At 30.5% G+C, this 21,500-nt stretch overlaps 4 protein-coding genes across 6 annotated transcripts; 3 read left to right on the top strand and 1 right to left on the bottom strand.

The window, feature by feature from the left end:
- Window positions 1,337-3,784, top strand: LOC104725693 (MADS-box protein AGL72-like). Of its 2 annotated transcripts, none has more exons than XM_010444391.1 (7): window positions 1,337-1,387; window positions 1,790-1,983; window positions 2,889-2,973; window positions 3,053-3,114; window positions 3,230-3,329; window positions 3,451-3,492; window positions 3,578-3,784. In XM_010444391.1, exons 2-7 carry the CDS (start codon window positions 1,802-1,804, stop codon window positions 3,623-3,625), a joined length of 519 nt encoding a protein of 172 aa, XP_010442693.1. In that variant the 5' UTR covers window positions 1,337-1,387; window positions 1,790-1,801; the 3' UTR covers window positions 3,626-3,784. The 2 variants fall into 2 exon arrangements, with proteins under 2 accessions (XP_010442693.1, XP_010442692.1); XM_010444390.1 differs by lacking the exon at window positions 1,337-1,387 and adding an exon at window positions 1,447-1,611.
- LOC104725692 lies at window positions 3,931-6,556 on the bottom strand. Of its 2 annotated transcripts, none has more exons than XM_019232295.1 (4): window positions 5,948-6,556; window positions 5,777-5,844; window positions 4,714-5,690; window positions 3,931-4,627 (listed from the first exon to the last, which is right to left on the bottom strand). In XM_019232295.1, the coding sequence occupies exons 3-4, from the start codon at window positions 5,197-5,199 to the stop codon at window positions 4,079-4,081; spliced, it is 1,035 nt and encodes a 344-aa protein (XP_019087840.1). In that variant the 5' UTR covers window positions 5,200-5,690; window positions 5,777-5,844; window positions 5,948-6,556; the 3' UTR covers window positions 3,931-4,078. The 2 variants fall into 2 exon arrangements, with proteins under 2 accessions (XP_019087840.1, XP_019087841.1); XM_019232296.1 differs by having other exon boundaries at window positions 4,714-5,673.
- On the top strand, window positions 10,993-11,485 carry LOC109127481 (putative defensin-like protein 270). Its single transcript, XM_019232302.1, has 2 exons — window positions 10,993-11,131; window positions 11,277-11,485. Exons 1-2 carry the CDS (start codon window positions 11,059-11,061, stop codon window positions 11,429-11,431), a joined length of 228 nt encoding a protein of 75 aa, XP_019087847.1. The 5' UTR covers window positions 10,993-11,058; the 3' UTR covers window positions 11,432-11,485.
- Window positions 17,550-18,020, top strand: LOC109127483 (putative defensin-like protein 270). Its single transcript, XM_019232304.1, has 2 exons — window positions 17,550-17,663; window positions 17,807-18,020. Exons 1-2 carry the CDS (start codon window positions 17,591-17,593, stop codon window positions 17,950-17,952), a joined length of 219 nt encoding a protein of 72 aa, XP_019087849.1. The 5' UTR covers window positions 17,550-17,590; the 3' UTR covers window positions 17,953-18,020.

The following is a 21,500-nucleotide window of genomic DNA, read 5'->3' as shown; positions in this document are numbered from 1 at the left end:
TCAAACTTTGGCTAAAACAAAATCTTACTCATTTTGAATTTATAGTCAATACAAAATCTTGCTCGGATCCATATATAGTCTTCCAAATAGATTGCTCAGAGTTAATGAAACTAACAACACCACCTTTGTTTTCTGTACGAATGCAAACAAACAATTCTACTTTTTGATTAAGCAAAATTTTATTTTTGTTTTTTGACTGGGAAACCTAAGAATAATATTAAACTATGTAAAATTTTATTTAAATACCTTTGGTAAAATGTATTAACATGAAAATTAAAATCAAAACATATAGAAAAAATTGGGTTAAGTGAGACTGGAATTTTAAAAAATATTTTAGACCAAATTTTATTTTTGCTAATATCTTCATTTTTTTTCAACCTAACAATAATTAAAATAAAACTCCTAAATTAGTTGCCCAAACTGTAGGAAAGTTGTTTACAAAAATAGTTTTGGACATTAACGATCTAGAAGAACGAGTTAAACAATCAGCCTTCAGATTAGAGGCCCGTAGAATCTTGGAGAGAGTAAAAAGAGGCAAGAAGGCACTAAGAGCCTGGAATTCATCAAAGAGCGTAGAGAAGGCCGACCATTCTTCCGCTAATATCTTCATTTTTATATTATCATATATGCACAGCATGTTGATTCTGTTTCCATTTATTATTTTTAGTATTAATTTATTTTCTGTTATTATGAGCTGTTCACTATCTATGAGCTGTTCAAACAAAAAAAATCACTTGGTGATAACATTCCTCATATTTAAATTTATGCATTAATGATGTTTTCACCATTAAACTTGCAACAATTATTGAAAAACTTTTTTTAACAGAAATCACATACTCGACCTGTTTCAAAATATATAAGACGTTTTTTGGCCTACCAAAAAAAAAAGTTTTGGTTAAAATTATAAAATTAAATAAAATAGTTAATATCTTTCGTTTTATGTTTATATCATTAAAAGCATAACTTAAGTATCTAATTAAAAATAATTTGGTCAATAATAATTGTTTTGCACAATATTAATAATCACAAAATTGTTTAATATAACTTTTTGCATAAAAACTTTAACATTTTTTTCTCAAAACATCCTGTATATATTTTGAAATAAAACAAAATGTCTAAAACCATCCTAGTATAGAGAGAGTTAAAAGTTTCGCAAACTGATTGACCCACACTAGAACCAATTCATCCGGTTCGGTTTAACGAAAAGTTGATTTTACATAGACAGAGAGATACCTCTTAATTAGCTATTTTTCCTTACCTACTGCCTACGTGGGCTAATGGAGAAAAACGTTACCAAATTAAAGAAGGCAGATTCTTTCTTTTTCTTAAACAAATTAAAGAGGTTAGGTTTAGGGTTTGTGGCTGCTGCGCTAAGAGCCTAAGAGAGGTAAACACAAAGGATTTTTGTTAATTGTTGTATGATTTCACTTTCCACCAAATTTTTCTTCTTTTGTCTGATTGCTTTTTCTTTTCCTTCTTGGAGTAAATTATTCCTTATCTATCCAAATTTGTCTTCTTGAATGACTTTTTGAAGCAAATCTCGACAAAACTAGCTCTCAAAAGGGGTTTTGGGAGTTTTCTTTCATTTCTCAGATTTTTCACATTTTCTTGGTAATGTTCTGACACTGATTAATTAATCTTTGAGTTGGTTTTCAATCAAGAAACCAAACCATTTCTGGCTTTTGACTTTTGAAGTCTTTTGAGTTTGTTTTTCTGATCTGCCAGCAAATCTTTTAAATTTAGTTAGGGTTTTTATAAATCCTTTAACAAATCTTGACTGGTTTTGTAGGAAGTAAAGTAAATGGTGAGAGGAAAGATCGAGATCAAGAAGATCGAGAACGTGACAAGCAGACAAGTCACATTTTCAAAGCGAAGGAGTGGTCTCTTTAAGAAGGCTCATGAGCTTTCTGTTCTATGTGATGCTCAAGTCGCAGCTATGATCTTCTCTCAGAAAGGAAGATCATATGAATTCGCAAGCTCCGAGTGAGTATCTTAATTTCAGCTTGACAAATATAATTTACACTAATCTATATACTATTTCAAAACTTTTTTTGTGATGTTGAATATCTTGTCTGATTAGTAGTGTAGTTGAATATTTCTGAACAAATAGTACTTGAGATTTCTTAATATATAGGTAAAAGATTTTGCTTGTACAAGTTGTTAGATTTTCCCAAAATATGCCTCTTTCACATTTCATTTATTTTATTTATCCTATGGTTTTTTTTTGGAAACAATTATCTTTCTGTTTTAACTTCTTGTTCTTTTTTCCATTTATAGTTTCAACTTGAGGTTTATCTTATGAATTAATTAGGGTTTTCAGACATACGGATTATTGAATATTGAGCCTTAATGTACGTTGGAACTCAAAGTGTCAAACTGAAACCCACAAACCATTTGACATATTATTCTATTCGAAGAATGAACTTTTACAATTTAAGAACATATTTAAAATAAAATCAAGTTGTCTATATATGAGATAGTGTTTTGTCAAACCGTTTTTCTATATGAGTGTGTTGATATAGTTCTGAGTCCAAGTTCTAACCCATGCTTCCATGGTCTAGTTAATTAGGTCGGACGACTCACTAAATTAAGTAGCTAGGCATATGGTCGGTTGAGAATGATTTGCATAACAATACATCAATAATAGATAACTTGATTCATATCTAGCTGGTCCTATAGAATCGACACATGCATACATGTCCAACAAATGTCTTGTTCATGATCAATACCAGTATATAAGGCTATATGTCTAGCTAGTATAATAATATCAATATGTGATTATAAAGAGCCATAGATAGAATAAGATTATTAACCATGCGAGAGAGTCTTTACATATTCTTCAAGTAAACCTCACAACCTAATGAAGCCTTTCTTGAGATATGTCTTAGTATCCAGAAGACAATCAAGCGATACGTTGAATATAAGAGAGAATGCTTTGGTGCAGAAACTCACCCCATAGAGCAATACGTGCAGGTTCCTTTTAGTATCATGTCAAACTTAATTTGAAAAATACATCTAGCCACATTTTGGTACAACTATCTTGGGTATGCAGGGACTAAAGAAGGAAACGGTGACAATGGTGAAAAAGATTGAAGTTCTTGAAGTTCATAACCGGTTTGTATCTCAGTGTCACATATGTTTTCTAAATTATTTAAACGATATAACTGAGTTATAAGTGGTTCCTAAGCCTAAAGGAAGTGTGCTAATTTTGATAATGTGGCTTTGTTAGGAAGCTGATGGGGCAAGGTTTGGCGTTTTGTTCGGTGAAAGAACTTCAGGATATAGCCACTCAGATAGAGAAAAGCCTATACATTGTTAGATCAACGAAGGTAAGATATATAAAAGATGCTTTAACAAAAATATATATATAAATGAAATAAGATTATTTCTTTCGATATTATATTGTCCGGCTTAATTTCTTTTGGACTCTATGTCGGTTGATATTGGTAGGCTAAGTTATATGAAGATGAGCTAAAGAAACTAGAAGCCAAGGTTAGAATAATTACAATTTGATTTTGCTTGGATCTTTTGTCCTTTGCCATGAGTTTTTATCGATCTCTCTTCCTTCGAAAATTAGGAGAGGGAACTCAAGGACGAGAGAGTCAGGCTCTGTGGAAAGGTATGAACCATTTGTCCAATTTTTTTCTCTTGTCGGCACCATTTGTCCAATTTCTATACCTATATGTGCATATATATATAGAGTCGTAAATACGTACAAATGGATAATAGTACTCATTGTAACTTGAACCCATTTTCATTCACAAAATCAGTTTTTAACTTATGTACGGAGGGAAATTGGAATATGGCATATTATGCTTTCACAAAAAGAATTTTGTTTTATGACACCACTTATGTATGCAAATTAAGAAAGTAATTTTCTTACCAAAAAAAAATTAAGAAATAATTTATACACTTTTGTCAGGTTGGAGAAAGGCCAATGGCCTAGAAAACATATAAACGATTAATAAAAGGATTCATTCATATTTTGATATGAAAATTAATATAAACACCTATGGCCTGTGGGGAATTACAGAGCTAAATACATATGGCCCAATAAAGAAACTATTCTAATACTTAATTAGTCGCAAATCTTCGGCCCATAAATGATTTGTCTCAGTTCAGACGCTGTTTCGTGAACGAGTGCGTCTATGATCTCCCGCTCAACCTCTGCAAAGATCTCTTCTCCTTCCTCTTCAACCTTGTTCTTCTTCTGTAGAAGGTGGTCAACGTCCATTAAAGCAATCTCTCCAGGAACTTGACAAAACTTATATCTCGCTACAGTCGCGGAACAAAGCTCGCTGATTAGCTCCGATCCATGATTGTTTAGGCGTCTTTCCGCGTAAAACTCGTTCACTAGATCGAACAATAGCCTCCTATTGCATTGAAGAGCCAATGGTCCTGATGGATAATCTCCAAAATACTCTAGTTTGCGAAAAATCGAAGGATCGAGCAGTGTTGTTGTTGGTGAGACATTCCTGGTTCCCGCAAGATTCATTATTCTTGTGATGTAGTCTTTTTCAGAATCGAGTTCAGTGGCTACTTGTGGACTAGTCTTCTCGATTTTGTGTATCAAACTAGAGCAAACGTATGCGTCTTCATTCGATTTCGGTCTATCTCTTTCGTTAATCTTGAAAAAAAAAGGGAATTTATGAGAGCTTGGAAACTTACTAGTGTGAGTTAGAGAAAGAGAGGAACGTGAAACTAAATTATTACCTGTTTCTGAGGAGGTCTTGTGGCAGAGATGTTTTCAAGAACATTTGACTTTGGTATTTTCTTGTGTGAAGGCTTGGCTTTAACGTCTCTTGGTTCTGACAAGATAGTCTCACGCTGTTTGATTCGAATATTGGATGTTGGAGAAGTAGGCTTTATTATGGGACGTTGAGTAGTGAGCCTTGTTTCAATCTCTGCCTTTTTGCATCGGTTGATGGGTTTTAGTTGCCTTTGTTTTACTCTGTTCTGGCTCTGTTTCTCTCCAGTGGCTTTTGACACGGAAACAAGAATCACTGTTGTTGGCTTTGGCTTCTGATGAATGATCTGTTCTTGTCTGAAAGAAGATGAGGAATTAGGTTTACGAGTGGTGCTCTGTTTGTTTTCTTTATTTGAAAACCTGGTTCTTGGTGAGCAAGAAACTGTTGTGTCTCTTCTAAGCTCATGTGGTGGTCTTGCCTCTCTGTTCTTCACCGAGTTTGTTACATCCATACCGACGACTCTTCCAGTGACGACTCTCTCTTTGATTTGTTTTACTATCTGCCTCGCGTAATCTCTCGGACTTCGGTTCTCTTCTTAGTCTTGTTTCATCTCTTTCAGCCTTGAACACCTAAACTCTTCATGCTTATTCTCTTTGTTCAGCTGAAGGGAGAGACGATGAATGTCGAAATCCGATTTTCGAGCAGAAGAGATTCTAGGGCTCACCGGTAAAGATCGTGTGCCTTTATTGGAAAGTCTATGGTTTGTGATACGACTTGATCCATGATGGCTCGACATAGTATGAAGATTTGACAGTGAATCAGTTCTATCAGGAAGAAGATCAAGACCCATTAGTCTAGCCACCAAGTTTGGTGTTTTACTTCCTGGTGAGCTGCATATTTCAGATGAAGATGTGGAACTAACAGTCCCAAGAGCTCTCAGTCTTGAACTCTTTGTCCCTACCTCTGTTCTCACTCTCATGCTTACCTACAATTTCAAAGTCACTACCAAAAAATTTATCTCAACTATAAAATTAAAACACATCAGACAACTTAGCAAAAGTCCATTTGTAAAATTTTTAATGACTTACAGGAATATTCAAACTTTGTTTGTCCTTAAAGGTTGTTAGTGGTAGAGACTCTTCTATTAACTTCAAGCCTGAAAATTTCACAATGACAACACTCACGTTTATTAGTATCTCTGAACCAACTAAATGCTTAGAAAAATCAACTTAAGTTGGGTGAGAAAAGAGAGTACACACCTTTTGACCTTGAAGGAGAATCAATGGTGAGGTGATGATGAGAATGGAAGTAAAAATGTTGAAAATCAAACAAGTGGTGAAAAGCAGCCATGCATCCATTTGCTTTTCTCTTGGACTTAGATGAGGAAAAGATTGCTCCTTCACCGCCACCGCCGTGGCAGTTTCTTCCCATTTGAAGTAAGAAAAAGCTTACACTTTTTTCCTTTTTTTTCTTCACTTCTTTAAGTACACAGAGGTGAAAAAGGGACTGACAAAAAAAAGAGTTTAATGAAGAATGATGGATGAGGATACAAAAAACCAAGGAATGGTTGCTTTTTTTGTTTTTGTTTTTGTAGTTCTTGAGTTTTTTAAATTAGCAGACAAGAGATGTTGGAATTCTCTCTCTTTCTTACATTGGGAATCGAACATGAGGGAAGGTGGTGAAGAATATTTAATGTGACAAGAAATGTGATTTCAAAGAAAGAAGAGGATAGCGAGATAGATAATAAATTACATGGTTTTATGAAACTGTAAAAAATAGTTAGTAAGTAGGAGTAGTAGAATTTATTAGATAACGATGGCCACACTTCATCTCTCTTCTCTATGGAACCAGACAGCTTGAGTGTTTTACAATATCATTCCCACCACACTTCATGTCTCTCTCTCTCTCTCTCTCTCTCTCTCTCTCTCTCTCTCTCATCTTCTCTTTCAATTTTGTGTTTGTGTTTTCAAGTTATGAACTTCAAAATTATAAAACGAAAACTTTTTTTTAATTTGTTTCCTTATGGATTTTCAAACTCGTGAACCTTCTTTGTGGCTTACGTAACAGAATATTCTCACCATATGTAAGAAGTTTGTTTCATGGTACTACCCGAGATGGTTAGTTAGGTTAATGTACAATGTGAATGACACCACAAGTTTCAACTATTTGTGTAGACCTTCGATGTCTTTATATTTTCTAGGATTTTTGTCTTTTGAGTTTTTCTTTGTTCTGATCCATTTGTTTTCTTTGGGGCACAGTTTTTTTTACACGTATAGTCCGTTTAGATAATACTTCTATCTTTTACTACGCAATGAAAACGATTAAAGAAAATTATCTTTGCCATTTTAAAATATAGTAAGAGAATCATAATGTGATTAGTTCTTTTTGTATTAATGACGAGTTGAGAGCGTTGACGATAATTAAAGTTGTGTCTAGATCGCTTTTAACTTAAAATTTGAATTCTCTTTCCACCCTTTTAGAAATAGCATGATGTTTACTGATCCTAAACAAGTCGTAAATTCATAACCTTACTACTAACTCTCTATTATTAGGATTGGAATTTGAACTTTTCTTTATGCAATATGCATATATATAAATGTTTTGTTTGTTTTTTCCATAGTCATTAATTTTGCCCAAAGTCACATGGTTTTTTCTAGATCATTTTGTTTCTTACACAATTAATACTACCCCATTATCCAAGTCTGTAAATTTACACATATATATACAAGAAGAGCAGCCCCCACCCACATTGCCCGTACTTTAAAAGAGTTTCTAGATTTTATAATAATGGAGTAAATTTTAGTAAAAGATGGAGACGAGATTTCATTTTGTAACTACTAAACTTTTATAGCAAAAAAATATACTAAACTTCTTGTACGTTTGCTTACATTAATCTGCAATAAATCCTTTTTTATAGATCATATTCTATTTGGTGCATAAACTTTAGTTAATCCTTGAACAAATACTAGATTTTAACCCCCGGTACACTACGGGACAATTTTTTAAAAAATAATAACATTTTAATTTTTTTTGTTTTTTATATTTAGTTTGTTTTGTTTAATTAAATAATAATTTTGTTTGGATTGTCAATTATTAGAACAGTAATAAGGGAAATAAATACATAAACATGTAATTTATAAGGTATTATTGGATGAAGTCACAATTTTACCAATGATTTAATTGTTTTACAAAATTTTAATTAAATTACCCTGATTTAATATGTCTAATATTCTTATATTAGTGGTATTGACCAAATAATTAAAGAAAGATTTAACCCGTCTTTCAAAATTGAATTAATAATATTTTATATTTATACTAATGTTAATTCAAACTGTCTTGTTAATAACATGTCCCGCTATATAACAACAAACCGTCATATAAGTGGTTTAACCCATGTTTCAAAACCGTCATATTAGTGGTTTTTGTTGTGTGTTGTGTTTTGTTTGTGAAGTTGATATTTATACATGGAAAGTGATTGATGAGCAAGGAGTTTACGATCCGTAGTAATAAAAGAGAGATTTTAGTGTTTTCTTATTTGAGTTGATAACATTATCGCAGAATAATATTCAGTTTCTTAACACGGTATATATTATATTAAATATTTTTCTTGATGCTAAAGTTGAATATACCCGATTATTGAGTCTCTAAAGTTGGGTTCTCGTTTTTATGAACTTTATTAACGTTATAATAATTATTGCGATTGTAATCATTTGTTACTCAAACTCGGCTGTGTCATTTAAATTTAAGAGATCATACTGTCTCTAAAGATCTATTAAAATAGGTTTAGAGATTTTTATGGGATTAAAAAATTAATGGGTATAATTGTTTTTGAAAAAATCGAAATGTATAGATGTTGTCAAGCTATTTATGGCAATAAATGTATCAAATTAGGTCGATTTAAATAGTTCCATTAAATGAGTTTTCAGAAATTGTTATTTTAGGAAAATAATCAGGAGTTAATGTTGTAAATAAAACAAATTAAATAATCAAAACTTCAATGTCATAATACAAAATGTACTTAAAAATAATAATATAGATTGAACCAAGATAACTTGAACGACCGAACGTTATTTATCTAACACATTGATTTTTTTATTATTATTGCTATATAACCTTTTTATCATCCATTAAGTGTTTGGAAACTTTCACACGGATTTTTTAAATATTACCCCATTTAAAATAAAAGAAAACTTAAGAAATTTGATGTATATATACGAGTTTAAACATTTTCAGCTATAACATAGAATGTTTATAAACATTTAGTTTTAAACATTTTCTTTCAAAGTAAGAAAAACATTCATATTAGATAGATACTCGTAATTTCCCTAAATCAAATACCTTATAAAATCAATGTGGCATGATGACTACTTAAATTATATGCTTAATACAAAGAATCAAACATGATTTAACAACCGATCTACAGTGAGTTTAGCCAAGTTGATTATCGAAACTGTTTTTTTTATTTGAATGGTCGGAGGAGACTCATGGACATTAATTAGCATGAAACAAACTTGTGCAAAGCTGAGGCGTCCACGTAGCAAACTTCTCAACCCATCATAAAGGTATGAAATTCCGGCTACCTTTGATCCGCAAACTTGAGACAATTTGTCAACTTCGTCTCTGATTTGTTTGTCATAAGCTTTTTACATGATTTCTCTAATGGCAATGTAACTATTGTGCTAGATCTGGAAGTAAGTTTCTGGGAATAAAGTTGTAGCAATAAAAGAAACTAGATTTTAATTAATATCGTGAAACAATTTTTAAAAATAATTATTAAGAAAACATATGTTTTTTTTTGTGTTTTTTTTTTAATATTTAGATTCTATAGATGAGTTGTATTTGAAATAAAACTAAGATATTTTGTGTTTTTTTTGTGAAGATTGGTATAAAACCTCTCGTTAACTCATTTGAAATAAAACTAAATTATTTTGTGTATTTTTGTAGACTAATCCGTAAAAAACTGTATACTCATATTTATGTAAACTCTAACAAGCTCCATAACATGATCTGCAACAAATTTTTTTTAATAAGTTAAAAGTATCTAGAATATTTAAATTATGTATACTAATTTCTTTTAGAATTATTCTATGTATGTATTTGGATATTACAAATAATAATTTCAAATTTTAATATTTATTTAATGGCAAGGGTTTGACTATGTAAATCATGCAAATGAAAGGTTACTTTACCAAATGTACTTCCGAATTAATAACAGGGGGAATGAATTTTAGTTTTAATGTTTTAGACAATAAATTCATACAGCCATTAAAAGGATTATCTTATATTTATTTATAATCAATTTTAATACATTAGGTTCGAATGACAAGCAACAAAATGTCATAGGCTTGTTTACTCACAACTAAAAATAAAATTTATAATAAAAAATTAAACGTCTAAATTAGAAAATAAATATTTTATATTGCGCATTGTCTATACAATATATTATTATTAAATAAATATTTCATACAATTTTGCACCTATTGTTTAATACAACTCATGCTAGATCTTCTATTGTTTTGATTTTAATCAGTTATGATTTTATTTAATCCAAGTTGAGGCAAGTAAATTGAAAATGATATTATGATGCAATATTTTTGTGACACCCCGGTTTCAAAGACTTGCGGAGGGGCTTAAAAGAATTAATTCGGCCACCTATATCATCAAAATGCACTTATCTTTTCGATCAAGGGTCCTAAGAAAACTCGATAGTTAAGTGTGATTGAGCTGAAGTAGTTTCAGGATGGGTGACCTTTCAGAAAGTGATTGTCAAAATTGTGCGAGTGAGGACAAAACACAAGGAAAAATCATGTGGTGATTTGTATGGATGGTAAACAAGTCTTTAAAACCTCTCGGACGTAGCAAACAGGTCGTCGGATATGGATGGACTCATTAGTCTGATGAGAGGACGTGGGACACATTAAAAGACGGACCTATGAACTGGAATTGGACATTAAACCCACTAAAACGTGACGGTCAGAACGTTTTAATATATATATATATCATTTAATATTTTACTTAAACCGTATAAAAACATATATTGTCAATCATATTCAGTTGGGATATTTTTAGAGACAAAACATACAAGTACGTGACTTCAAAGGTTCACAAAATATTTTTAGTCAAACAAAATCAATGTAATTAAGATTTTTTTACGATTTTTGTTGAAAAAATCAATGTAACTAAGGTCAACAAAATCTTAAGTCAAACAAAATTTATATGGTATTATTACTAACGTTTGAAAATTCATCTATAAAAGGACAATCAACTCTCTTTTTACTTATCCACTAAGTGGTTTTACAAAATATTTCATATAGTAATTCTATTGAACAAAAAAAAGAAGTAATTCTATTGTAGACTTGTTTATAGAAAGATGATGCCTTCAAAGTCTCATTTCGTTGCTCTTTTCTTGATCATTTCTCTCATTGTTAATGTTCAATCTATTCGTAAGTTTTTGTTTTTGTATCTTAATGATGTGCATATTTTTTCAGTATACATATAATTATCATCATTTTATAATTAATGCAATTATTATAAATCTTATGACAATTATATGTAATTATTATATTTCTAATTTGATTAATTTTACAGGGATTATGAATGATTCAGAAGATTGTAAATACAAAGGACCATGTCACAAGAGGGAAGATTGTTTCCAAAGATGTGGACTAAAAGCACCTTCTCATGGTGCTTTGTGTGTACCTTCAGGAAACAATCTGGAACGTGTATGTTGTTGTCTTTATTAATATGAAACTGAATATGATTGACAAAGTTCAATAAGGTTTAAATAAGATATTATATCATCTCTACATATATTGTTTCATATTATTATATTTTCAAATTTACATGTCTTAATATAGATTAAAGATAATACAATCAGAACTAACTAAAATTAAAAGAACAGGAGATCTAACATGAGTTATACTAAACAATAGGTGAAAAGTACGAAATATATGTGTTTTACAACTTATACATTTTTTTTTGTAATTTCATGTTTAGTTTCAAATAAACAATTTTATGATATTTTTTGTTTGCATACCAACCCAATATATGAAAATCAAATATGAATAAGACTTAATAAATGTAGAGCTGTAAATTTTCTGTCACAATTCAATATATAAAAAATATGTTTCTGAAAATAAATAATAGAGAACACCAGAAGTAAAATTAGGGGATCATATTCAATTAATACATTTAAAAGGTAAGATTTCTGACTGATTTTAAAATCAGTTTTATTAATTGTTTTCAATATTTTTGTTATCGTATTTTATTAGAATCTGAACCCATCATATTTGTTTGGTTTTATCTGAAATTATCATATTATAAATGATGATATTATAGACATAATTCTCATCTAGTAACTGTAACACCATATAAATATGCACCAGAGCAGATACATTTACCATAATCTTAAGAGTACGTAAGTCGGTAACTATGTAAGTAAGGAGGGCACTATGTTAAATATTATTTAGGGTTTTTGAGGATCAATCAAATCTATCGACTTCAGATAATGGAAACATCAAGAAGATTTGAAAGCGATAGTGATAGAACCTCTCCTTAAAATTCAAAAATTAAAAAGAATCCCACTTGGAGGACCTAGAAAGGGATATATGTGTATCAGAGAGTCCTTCTCATAGTTAAGACCGATGAGTCACACACAATCACAGTTGAAATTGAGTTATAAGGACCACATTTTACTTAAAATATTTCATTGTTTGATGAGTATTATATAAAGTTTTTGGAGGATGGTCATCGTTGTGGGGGCAGAGCATGATTTGTCTTGTTGCTTCTACAGTGTCTCAATAGTAGAATGGTTGTTTTTGTAGGAAAGTTAGTATTTAGAGTATTGTCGACGGCAAATGAAGATAAAAGTTTCTATCACTGTACGCAGGGGCGGATCTACGTACATATGGGGTGGGGCAAGTGCCCCATGCTAATAATAAAATATTTCTGATTTACGGTTGTTTAATTATCTCTCATAGCTTATTTGGTAGTTAAGTGCCCCATGTAGTTTCTTAGGTAACAAGTTGGAAACTACTCTTTGAACTTATTGGTTGCTTTTTTTGTGTGTTTCTTTCCAACGTACGATCAATGTTGTCCTATTTAGTACCGAATGTTTTCCTATTATTTTTTAAAAATCAATTAAATTTTATTTTTCTACTTTTTTCTCAACAACTATCCTTCTTTTACTACTGTATATTTGTTAAAATATTACAAAATTAGTAAATTAGTATAACATACTATCGCTTTTTGTAATTTATCTTATATACAAAGAGTTTAAACTATTTCACAAAAATATAAAGAGTTTAAATATGTATAAATAATATATCTTTAGATATAATTTCATTCTAAATATATTTACTATGCAATTTAAATATATTTAAAAACAAAATAAAATTAAAATTTAAATTATTATATTTAATATTTATTTTATATATTTAATATTATTAATAATAAATGATTTGTGCCCCATATAAGTTTTGGTTCTGGATCGGCCACTGACTGTACGTACCGCAGGTTTGCGACATGGTCCTAACAATAAACACTAGATTAAGACTGTGCTAGAGCACGGATTGAAATTTATTTTATTTACATTGTAATTTTTTTATAAAATATAATTTATATGATTGTTTTTAAAAGTTTTTTTGGATAAAATATTATGCAATAAAATCATATGTTAAATATGATGACTTGAAAAAGACACTTATTTTGTAAGTTTTATATTGTTAATGATTCTAGATAAGTGTCGTGCTATAACACTGGTTAAATTTTATTTTATACAAAATTTTGTATATTGTCTATTTTAAAATAAAATTTTAATATGTTGTATTAGTTTATGTACGTGAAGTTATTTTAACAATGTATATTCTATCTCATGACTTGAATGTCATTATAAGACATAATTTTGTGAATTTGGTTTTTAAAAAGCGAATTCTTATATTATGAGTAATTTAATATATTGTTATATTTTTTGTTTTAATATACTTGGTTTTTTGAAATTCTTTCATATTATAGTGACATATTATTGATGTTGCTATAACAAACCAATTTAGAGTGTTTATAGTTTCTAACTTTAATATCGAGTTTCAATATTTTAAAAATATTTCAAAATAAATTATTTAAAGTTTATAATATTATATAAAATTATAAAATTCAACAAAAAAGTATGAAATTGAATTTAAATATTCAAATTTTGACCCGTTACTCAGTAAAATTTTTAATTCAATAGATATTATTTTTAAAGAATAATCTTAATAAAAATTGAATATTTTATAGATTGAATTATTTATATTTGTTCTTAAAAATTCAACTTATGGTATATCCGGAAATAAAAATATTTTTTAATTACAATAAATAATATGATAATTTATTTGTTTCACAAAATAAACTCATATATATAAATGAGAGGTGAAGTGTAATAATAATTAACAAATTAATATGTTAAGTTAGATATCAAATGATTTTATTTGATGAATAATTTAATAAAGGAAAATAATATGGTAAGTTAGATGATATCATATTATTTGTTTCACAAAATAGACTCATATATATAAATGAGAGGTGAATTGTAATAATAATTAACAAATTAATATGTTAAGTTAGATATCAAATGATTTTATTTGATGAATAATTTAATAAAGGAAATTAATATGGTAAGTTAGATGATATCAAATGATTCTTTAGAATATTCTCTTTAAGATTTTTGTAAACAATAAATCCAAACTACACAAACAATATAAAACTTAATCTATAACCTATTTGTAACCAATTTATTAAAATTATATAGTTTACAAAACAATGTTGTGTATTTCCGTTTTATTATATAGGAGATTTTCGCCATTTTCGCGTTTCTATAAACATTTAAATAAACATATATATACACATACCAAATTCCTAGTGTCCATGTTTCCCAATTGAATTATCAAAAATAAATGAAGAAATTGAATGAACGAAGAGACATCATTATTGATTATGATTTTGTTTCCTTACGACGTTTTAATTTGATGGGATGCAAAATTTGGAACCATATGCTTCATTTTGATTTGATCTCGTCAGAAAAATAAAATGGAAATGGTATATTATATATGAGGGAACGCAATGATAGATTTTAATTTAATGCTTTTGTTTTGAAACGCCAAAGTCTTACAAAATCACAGTTTTTTGTTTTATGGGATTTTTCTTGTTTTTTTCAAATTCATGAATGTATAAAGAAAGACAAAAAACAAAGACAATAAAACAGCATGAAATGGAATCGTAAGGGTAGTACATCAATGATATAGTAAAACCATTACCTCTCGAAGAAGCGTTCGCCCTAGCCGTCACCTAAGAATTTTTCTCTGATAGCCGGCGATGGGTGGCTTCCACAGCACCATCGTCGGTTCCAGTTTCTTCTCGTTTTAGGTTGTCCGTGTTTGTTTTCCTAGATTTGTCAATCCTAAGTTAAGTCGTCTCCACCCTTTGTCCCTTCCTCTCGATGGTGATAGTTCTTTCCGGCGTGGTGACTATCTCGGAGGACTGGTGGCCGATTGGTGATGTTCGAAAGTGGATCTATTCCCCGGTGGCTCCCTCTCGTCCCTCTGATCTGGTCTGGGAGGTTTCAGGTTCCCGATCTGGTTCTATTGCCTCGACATTCTAGCTCATCGGCTCTGTTCTCGTTTGATTGTGAGTCAGTAGTGACTTGTCGCATGCTCCGGTTGCTTTAAAGGTGATTATGAAGAACTTTTTCTTGGATTTTGTATGCTTTGCGGTGGAACTGTCTCGTCTGAGGCTTGTTTTTAGTCAGCTTCTTGTATCCCTGAATTCGCTTTGAAGGTCTCTTTGGTTTTGTGACAACGGCCTCATTGTTTTTGGGTTCCTCCTCCTTTGGTTGTGTTGAGTGACTTGGCTTTGGTTTTTAGTTTGTTTGATCGCTTAGGTTTTCACTATTTAGGACAGTCTAATCGTTGGTTTAGGCTAGATTTTTGGATTTAGAGATCCTTAATCTACGGGTTGGCCTTTTTGTGCAATCCGGTATCAGCTCTTTTGTGGCCTCTCTTCTCTGATTTGGTTGTTAGCCTGGTTGACTTGTTCTGCTTCGGTAATCTGTGTTGGCTTTTGCTTGTGGTTAGTCTCTGTTTGCCCTTCCATGGCTGAGTATTCAATCGGGTTCCTCTTATTGCAATTGTGGATGGTTCAATTTACCCACTTGTTTGGGTTTCCTCCGGTTTTGCTAGAAGGTTGGTTTGGTCGTCTTCCTTGAGCTAGTGCGTTCATCTTCCTTTGTCAAATTCTCTGTCAGGTTCCGCGATTCGTTCTACTTCAACAACCCTTCTCCATATTTCTCTTGTTTGGGCTTTTTTGGGACTCTACCATTAGTGGCTCCTCAGGTTCCGTAGCTTGCTTTTCTGTTTAGTTTCCCTTGTTTGGGTGTAGTTTCCCTCTTTTGGGCTTTAGTTTCTGGGGATATCTCCTTTTTTCTCCAGCTTAGTATTCAAAAATGCATCCCACCCTTGTAGTTCACAATCGTATTTTATAATGAAAATTCTTCAGACGAAAAAAAAAAAAAAGAAATCGTAAGGGTAGTTAGAGTAAGATAAGACATTATAAATGTAACCATTACTGCATATGAATTATTATATGATGCCAAGACACAACTAGGGAATTTAAGGCAAAAATGACACTTTTGAGGTTTTATTACTTGTTAATACTGCCAATTTTAAAGACTCCCAAAAATTCAGCGTATCTAGTCCTCAATCCTAAATAATGTATAGAAAATTAATTAAAATACTATTCTAAAAATTTTAAAGTAAGGTAATAAAATATTAAATCATTTTTTTAGAACTGTTTAAGAAATATTTGTTTTGGTGTATTTTGTTCAAAAATATTTCTTTCATCTATCCATCTTCAAAAATTTCCCCTATTAAATATTTAAATTTATAAAATTTTATAAAGTTATAATAGTAACTACTTCTGGAACACTGGATTCAAATATTTATTTATCTTATAATTATTTTTCATACATTAGGTTTGCATGACAAGCAACAAAATGTCATAGGCTTGCTTATTTAAAATTAAACGTAAATTTAAAGTAAAAATTAATGTATGAATTGAAGAGTAGTTGTTTTATATTGTGCATTGTCGTTTAATAGCTTTTTAAAAAAGTTTATACTGCCTATAGAATATTATATAAATATTCCATATAATTCTGCACCTACTTTTTAATATAACTCATTTTTATATCTTCTGCTTTTGTTTTGTTTTAGTTATTTTTGTTTTATTTAATCTGGGACATGTAAGTTGAAAATAATAATATTGAACAATATATATATATATACATATATGATGTAATAATTTATTTAAACCATATGAAACATATATTGTCAATCATATTCAGTTGCATATTTTTAGAGATAACAACATACAAGTACTTGGCTTCCAAAAGATTCACACAAAAATTTAAGTCAAACCAAATTTTAAAACCACTTATAAAATTAAGTAAATTAAAATAAATATTAAAAAAATTGTAAGCCTTTATATGACCAAAGATTTTGTTGAAACAATCAATGTTACTAAGAGGATTTGGTAGGAATTTAAAATTTAAAATTTTGAAAGATTTGAATGAGTTTTTAGAATATTTGATTATTTTTTTTAGAGTTTTTAGAGATTTTTAAAAATCATCAATTGAATAACAGATGATTTTAAAAATATTCTAAAATCTTTTAAAATGATATGTTCAATACCTCTAAGGTAAAAAAAATCTTAAGTCATAAAATTTTATGGTATAGAATAAATTTGATGTAAAATTTTATATGGTATTATTTACATATTCAGCTATAAAAGAACAGTCAATTCTCTTTTAATTCATTAAGTCTAAGTGGTTTTACATAATATTTCATAGTAGTTTATTGTGGTTTTTTGTAAGAAAGATGGCATCTTCAAAGTCTCATTTTGTTGCTTTTCTCTTGATCATTTCTCTCATTGTTAACGTTCAATCTATTCGTAAGTTTTTGTTTTCATATACTAAAAATGTGCATATTCTACAGTATATACATATGACTATCATAATTTTATAAAAGAATTATTAAAAAATCTTATGATAATTATACATAATTATTATATTTCTAATTTGATTAATTTTACAGGAATTATGGACGATTCAAGTGATTGTACGTTTAAAGGACCATGTCATAGGAGAGAAGATTGTTACAAAAGATGTGGAGTGAAACCACCTTCTCATGCTGCTTTGTGTGTACCTTTTGGAGATCAACTTGTATGTTGTTGCTTCTAATAATATGTAGGCAACTGAATATGATTGACAATTACATATATATGTTCAATACAATTTTAAAAAAATATTATATCATTTACACATATTGTTTCATATTATGAAATTTTCAATTTACATATCCCAAGATGGATTAAATTTAATTTAATATTAACTAAATATAATTAAAATAATAGATCAAGTGGTTACACCACCACCTCTACGACCAATCCCAACGGAGTTCGACTCTGCTAAGTCGCGTTACCCCGCGTAATAGGAATTGACTATTGATCGAGTCTTGTCGATTCAATAATAATAACAAAAATAATCTAACATGATTTATACTTAACAATAGTAAAAATGTATGAATTTTTTTTTATATAATTGACACGTTTAATTTTTAAAAATTAAAAATCCATGTTTAGTTTTAAATAAATAAGTCTATGGTATTGTTTTCTTGTCACATGAACCCAATATATGAAAATTGAATATGTAAGACTTAGTAAATGTAGAGCAAAGAGTGTTTGTAATAATTAAAGACCCTAAGATGTGTTATCGCAGTTCAACAATAACACATTAACACATAAAAATCAAAGTTTATGGGGAAAATATGGATTAAAAAATTAAAAATATCAATCATATTCCATTAATATATTATGAAAGAGTAAGACTTCTGACTGGATGTAATAGCATGTTTGCTAATAAGTTTTTTTTTTTAAATGTTTATTAGAATTTGAATCTCTCGTATTTTTTGTTTTCATCTGAACCTATCACCCAAACTTGAAGAGGTTTAAAATAATTAATTTAGTCATCTATGTCACCAAAATGCACTTATCTTTTCAGTCAAAAATCCTAAGAGAACTTTACAGTTAAGAATGCTTATATTTAAGTGATTGGCAGAACTGTGCGAGTGATGACAAAACAGAGGAAAAATAATGTGGTGGTTTTTAGGGTCGGTAACAAGTCTTTAAAGCTTCCCAGACGTAGCAAACAGATAGTCGGTTATGGTTGGGCTCATGGGCCCAGCAAGAGGATGTAAGGCCCACTAAGAGAGGTGGACCCATAGACCAGGAGTGGATATGGGGTCTACTAAGAGGTAGTGGTCGTGGCGTTATAAGTGGTATTAGAGCCAAACCCAGAGGAGTGTGGAGTCGAGAGGGCTCACACCATCGGGGGTGACGGTCTTGATGTGCATCGAGGACGTTGTGATCTGCTAGTGGATGTGAATTGTAACACCCAAGCTTGCAGAGATGTTTAAAAGAATTGATTTGGTCACCTATGTCACGAAAGTACATGTATCTTTTCGGTCAAAGATCCTAAGATAACTCTACATTTAAGTGTGCTTATGCTGTTGTAGTTTCAGGATATGTGATATTTCGGGAAGTGATTGTAAGAACTGTGTAAGTGAGGACAAAACACATTAAAAGATCATGTGGTAATTTGTAGAATCGGTAACAAGTCTTTAAAGCCCTTTGGGACATAGTAAACCGACTCTCGACTCGTTCACTATATATAATTTTTTTTTGACTCTTAAAATTTTGCATTTTTTACTCTATTCAAAATCAAATTATTTTGATCCCTCTAAATTTTGGCTCCGGTTCGGCTACTGCCAAGTCCAGGTGTTCATGTTTCACTACTGAATTATTAGACAACTTAATTAAATGAACGAGGACATCATTATTGTTATGATTTTGTTTCCTCGCACGTATTTAATTTGATGGGATGCAAATTTGGAACCATACGGTAGATCGATGATTACGACGTTAATTACAAAAATTAAGAGTATAAATAAAATGGTCCTACGTCATTTACAATGGCCAGAAACAAAAGTATCTTCTCTCTTCATCTTCAACAAATCACGCAGGTCCATCATCATCATCATCTTCATCGTCATCACCAACTTCTTCATCATCACCATCAATGGAATTCCCCAAACCAAACCACTTTTTACCCTAAAAATTCGATTCCTTTTATCTTCCTCTCTTTAGTTTTGTAGGGTTTTTCTTCTTCTTTTTATTTTTTTTTCTTCTTCCAGATTTTTAACTCTTAAATTAGTTTGTTTGAGTTCTCGTCCCTGTAGCTTCGTTTCTGTTTATAATTTCTAGTGATCCTTTCAGTACAAACCATAAAAACTGTGATTTTGTAGACTTTGGCGTTTCGAAACAAAAAGCATTAAATCAAACATATCATTACTACTGACTATGAGGGAACGCAATGATATGTTTGATTTAATGATTTTTGTTTCAAAACGCCAAAGTCTACAAAATCACAGTTTTTGTTATATGGGATTATTTTTTTCAAATTTACGATTATACTCCCTACTATTAATTGAAAATATATTTATAAAACTAACTTTGATTTTGTAAAGAATTACAATGATATGCCATTAGAGTGAGGATAAATTTAATCTATTTTAAAAAGGGTAGAAACATAATTTTACCCCACTCAGAAACAGATAAACACATGGATCAAAATGACTCGGTTATATTGTTTTCAGATCTTATTTTTCGATCGTGACTGTTGTTGCTGTGAACATCCTAATCGTTATTTTCAAACAGATTCACTGAAAAAATCATATAAAAATGCATCCCCACAACAGGGCGTATAGTAAAGAAGAGAAGCTAGCTCATTATTACGCAATGAATTAAAAATTCAGACATAGGTGGGCCATGCGGCCCATCATGTAAATAAAAACATGCTGGAAGATAATTTGAAAAAAAAGAAGCATATTCTATCTTTATTCCATTGTATTTGTAACATTCGCAAACTAAATTGTGAGATTTTGAGAGGGAGTGTCGATCGACACGAAGGTGAGTGTTGATCAACACCACCAATTTCTGGTTCGACCGGTTGCTTTAAATCGTTGATTTGGTTTCAGTGAAACCTTAAAACCATGTTATTTAAGCGGAAAGGCGACCTAGGTCATGAGGATTAGTGTTGTTTGTCGTTCCAGAGAGAAAATAGAGAGAAGAAGAAGTTCATTTGAGTGTTCTTGAGATTTCTATCTATTCTTGGTGAGATTTGTCTCTATGGATGGAGATCTGAAATTGGGGAGGTGTTAGAAGCTTGATAGGGGTGTGCTTTCATCAATTGTTGGTCAGAATCTTCTGCTAGAAAGGTGAGTGCATGACCATGGCTGATCTAAGGATAAGATTTCGTTGTTTTGCTTGTTTTATGTTTGTTTGTGGTTGTTTTTGAAACAATCCGACCCTTTTTTTATTAATAATAATATCAATATAAGTAAGCATTCCATACTACTTAATTAAACCTAACCAAACCACAATTCATCATTAAACCAACAACAACCAATATGCATAGCGGAAACATACCAATAATACAAAAACAACATATCATCAATACAATAATATTCCTAGTTGTTATATCTAACAACCTAGCATAACTCTATCCAAGGTTCCAACCTCAATATCATAACCATAACACCATAACCGAGACCCTAGATCATCCTCCTCCTCATCGCCATGATTCCACGCTACATATCTGCACACCAAAAACAACAATTGAGATGCGTAAGTATATCACAAATACATAGTGAGGTAATCCTTCCATCTACT

The sequence above is a fragment of the Camelina sativa genome, chromosome 11, assembly GCF_000633955.1.
Source record: "Camelina sativa cultivar DH55 chromosome 11, Cs, whole genome shotgun sequence".
In the NCBI taxonomy this organism is placed as follows: Eukaryota; Viridiplantae; Streptophyta; class Magnoliopsida; order Brassicales; family Brassicaceae; genus Camelina; species Camelina sativa.
Note: the sequence above shows the minus strand (reverse complement) of the source record. Positions and strands in the feature narration are given on the sequence as shown.